The 3953-nt window shown below is 31.0% G+C and overlaps 1 protein-coding gene across 1 annotated transcript; it reads left to right on the top strand.

Moving 5' to 3' along the window:
• Positions 1–570: 570 nt before the first annotated feature.
• On the top strand, positions 571–2625 carry LOC139869583 (CASP-like protein 2B1). The gene is made up of 3 exons (XM_071857776.1): positions 571–1007; positions 1119–1251; positions 2172–2625. The coding sequence occupies exons 1-3, from the start codon at positions 772–774 to the stop codon at positions 2424–2426; spliced, it is 624 nt and encodes a 207-aa protein (XP_071713877.1). The 5' UTR covers positions 571–771; the 3' UTR covers positions 2427–2625.
• Positions 2626–3953: the final 1328 nt, after the last annotated feature.

The raw sequence follows: 3953 nt of genomic DNA, 5'->3' as shown, positions 1-3953 counted from the left end.
TATGTTCGGGTTCGTTCAATCTTCAAGTGGAAGATTGTTTGTGTGTGAAGCATGATCGAAGCCAAATTGGACTCTCGGATCGCGAGATTGTAGCGGTGTTGCAAATTTGTTATTTTTCGATAAGAAAATTTCATTTATACCTATAAATTCTAACTCCAACCTTGTGTAACATCCACTCATGGTTATTTAATAGAATTTTCTCAAGTTCGAATCTTTTCAAGTTGGCATGGACTAAACCAATCATTTATATTATATATAATCACATCAAATTTTTAGGTACTTTGATATTCATTTGTTTTGTGGTGGCTTTAATAAAAATTATCAGTTCTTGTTAGACTATAAATTTGTAACAATTGATAAGTTTGATTGATGTCATAGATGAATACATGTAATTAGACAAATATATTATATAGACAATATATTATATATTATACTTTTATATATAGATATAATGTTAGAGTAAGGAGCAGACACATCTAATAAGTAAAGGTGATTAATGGTGGTAGGTGGGTTGGCTATTTACATAATGGTATGGAGTGGAACTTTCGGGTGTCAATATGTGAGATTTTTAAAATATTTATATTTATTGGTAACTTATTCATACTATTATTACCATGCTTTTCTGGCCTTCTTTTCCACTATATATGCTCCTTCAACTGTGTTTACATATATCACTTTCATTGTAAAAACTTAATATCAATAAAATATTTTTTTTTTAAATAAAATATATTATAGAATAACAAGTAGGTAGTAGTAGTTGTGGAATTAAAGATGAGCAGTTATCTAGGTGTTGGTGTGAGTCCAGGGGTAGGGGTGTATAGTATTGAGAATAAGATGAAAGTTAAAGTTGAAGTTGATCAGAAGGTGAAAATTGCAGAGTTGATATTGAGGAGTTTAATATGTGGTTTGGGTTTGGTTACAGCTCTTCTTGTGGCTACTGATACTCAAGTTCAAGAAATCTTTACCATTCAAAAGATAGCCAAATATACAGACATGAAAGCTCTTGTGTATGTAAATTAATTACTCACTCACTCACTCACTCAAATTCTTTTAATCAAATCTGATTGTTCTCAATTTTCATAGATCCATCTCAAAAAGAAAAGAAAAAAAAAATGCAGGTTTTTGGTGGTAGCTAATGGGATAGCTGCAGCTTATTCACTGGTGCAGGTATTGAGGTGTGTAGTGAGTATGGTTAGAGGACATGTTCTCTTCAACAAACCATTGGCATGGCTTATTTTCTCTGGTGATCAGGTATAATTTGATTTCCACTTTCATTTTGTTTATTGTTTAATTTGATGTAAGTACTGTAATTTAGCCCAAAATCACACCCTAACATCACTGGGCATTCTAGAATCAAAACTCAAAAGAGCCTTGTTCAATTTGAGTGGATGTTTATCTTTTAAAAAACATAAATTTAAAAACATATGAGATTGTATCATTGAATTTAGTAGTGCCGTATATGATCTGAGTTATATTTAATGGTGTTTTATACAATTTGAGAGTACTTTGTCAAAACAATTATGTAGTAGTGTCACGCGAAACCAACCACTTCCATAAAGTTACAATTGACTCTACCCAACATGCTCATGAGTTTATATGCAGATTCGCGTTTCTATTGATTTAAAATGTAGGATTGTTTTGCAAAAAAAAAAACAGTGTTGTCCAATTTTTTTATCCTTTGAAAAGTCGGAATAACTTGAACATAAAACATTATAAAGAGCTATAATCTTAAAAAACGAAACATTTTTTTAATACATCGCAAGAGTAGATTTATGTTGTTGACGAAAGTGTAACCTAACCTCAGCCTAGTATTTTAAATTCTGTACCTATGTGCCAAACACCTAACTCTGTTATGTATTCATTGTCAACATTTATTCCATTTCCACGTGTCACTTTAGTCTTAGACCAAGGATTCATTTCATCTTAAATGCTAAATTATGAGACTTTTGTATTACAGTACTTACAGCTCATGAGCTCAATAATATTCTGTATACTGTATAAGCAGAACCATAGACACAAAATTGATTGAGTAATATACCCATATGGGTATACGACAATGACCCATGACCCGTATCCTAATATATGCCATTTTCAATTCTAGCTTTTGTTTTCTACTAAACTTTACAAAATCATCCAAATATAATAAGTTCGATGCATTATAAAATTTGCAGCTTGTAGCTTACATGGTTGTGGCTGCAATAGGAGCTGCAGCTCAATCATCAGTATTTGCTAAATATGGAGAACCAGAACTGCAATGGATGAAGGTATGCGATATATACGGAAAATTCTGCAATCAAGTTGGAGAAGGAATAGCAAGTTCAGTAATTGCTTGTGTAAGCATGGTGATTGTATCTGGTATATCAGCTTTTAGCCTCTTTCGTTTGTATGGTGGAAATAAAGGAAGAAAGACTAGCACAGGATGGTGAAACTTGTGTCGACAAATACGCCTTTTCATTCGCGTGTTTTAGGCAATGGTTCTTATGATCATACTAGCTTTCTTAAACCTTAGTGATCGTGTGTACTTTTAGATTCAGATAACGCAGCGGACAGTTAAAATTAAATATAATCTATATTACAAAACATGCACACGATTGACGGTTTCAGCAAGATTCAATTACACCACTAATAATTGTCAAAATATATAAATCACAAGAGTGAGTTAAACGATATACCTTTCTTGAAGAAATGAATTGATGGAGAGAAACTCACGTTCAAAATTATGACCGTCTCTTTGAATAGTCCACACTACACTTCAAACGATCGTCAATGGATGTTAGTTCAAATTCAAGTAAAGTATTAATATAATCAAATTATATTAATAACACAATTAGTAATAATACTTCCGTATGGTGTAGAATTACAAAAGCAAATTCAAAGAAATCAAGTTTGGTTTTGGGTTTTTAAGAAAAACAAAAAGTGTTTTCTTTCTTTTGATTCTATTCTATCTGCACTCCAAAACCAATAACCAAAGCAAACATATATAATTGGGAGTAAAAAAGGGGAACTCATTGGATTAGTTGGAAAGTCAAAAGAAAACAATTTCTTTTCCTTTATTTGTGATTAAGTACAGATCCACCAAAATCAACTTTTAGTTGTAACGTATTTTCCATTTTGTTTTCATCATTTCATAAACTAACTAATTACATTTATAATAAATTAATTAATTACACAATTAACTAATTAATTCAAAACAAATATTTAATTTGTTCCCTTACTTGATTAATATATATACATCATATATATATATATATATATATATATATATATATATATATATATATATATATATATATATATATATATATATATATATATATTTAGTTTGACGTCTAGGTGTATATGTGTGTGACCCCGAAGGCTCAAATAAATTTAGTCATATAATTATATGTTGTACCTTGCACATTAATCCTACAGACTTCCACTTGTGCATGGTACAACCCCAGGTAACTATACAAACAATGCATAGCGTCTAGCAACACGACATTGTCCCTAAATTCATGTGAGGATAGTTTATCATAACTGCTTATAGTAAGTGTTTAATGTCATTCGTCCTTTTGTTTCAGATACTTTAGTTAAACTTGAGATATGGATCATCGGTCATTCTCATTCGTTTAACAATTTTATTTCTCGAACTTAGAACTGAATTAGATCACCAGATTTATTAAGTATCATCTTAATTACATCTGGGTGCGGCCACACAAATATCTTATTCATTCATCGAGGAGCTCAAAAGTATCTAACTCCAAATATTTTGGAGGAACAAATCCTTTATTGCATACATGTGTCTCTCACGAGCTTTACATTATATTCAATAATGGCCTTTATTACAGCCTTATTCAGGACAACATTTAACCGTATCAAAGTACAATATTCCACACATCGAAACCGGCGTGCATCTCAAGTCTAAGGACATAAAGACATAATCACTAAAATATTCACTACTGACAACGATC

This window comes from Rutidosis leptorrhynchoides, chromosome 1 (assembly GCF_046630445.1).
Source record: "Rutidosis leptorrhynchoides isolate AG116_Rl617_1_P2 chromosome 1, CSIRO_AGI_Rlap_v1, whole genome shotgun sequence".
In the NCBI taxonomy this organism is placed as follows: Eukaryota; Viridiplantae; Streptophyta; class Magnoliopsida; order Asterales; family Asteraceae; genus Rutidosis; species Rutidosis leptorrhynchoides.
The sequence above is the reverse complement of the archived record's forward strand: the minus strand, read 5'-3'. Positions and strand labels throughout refer to the sequence as shown.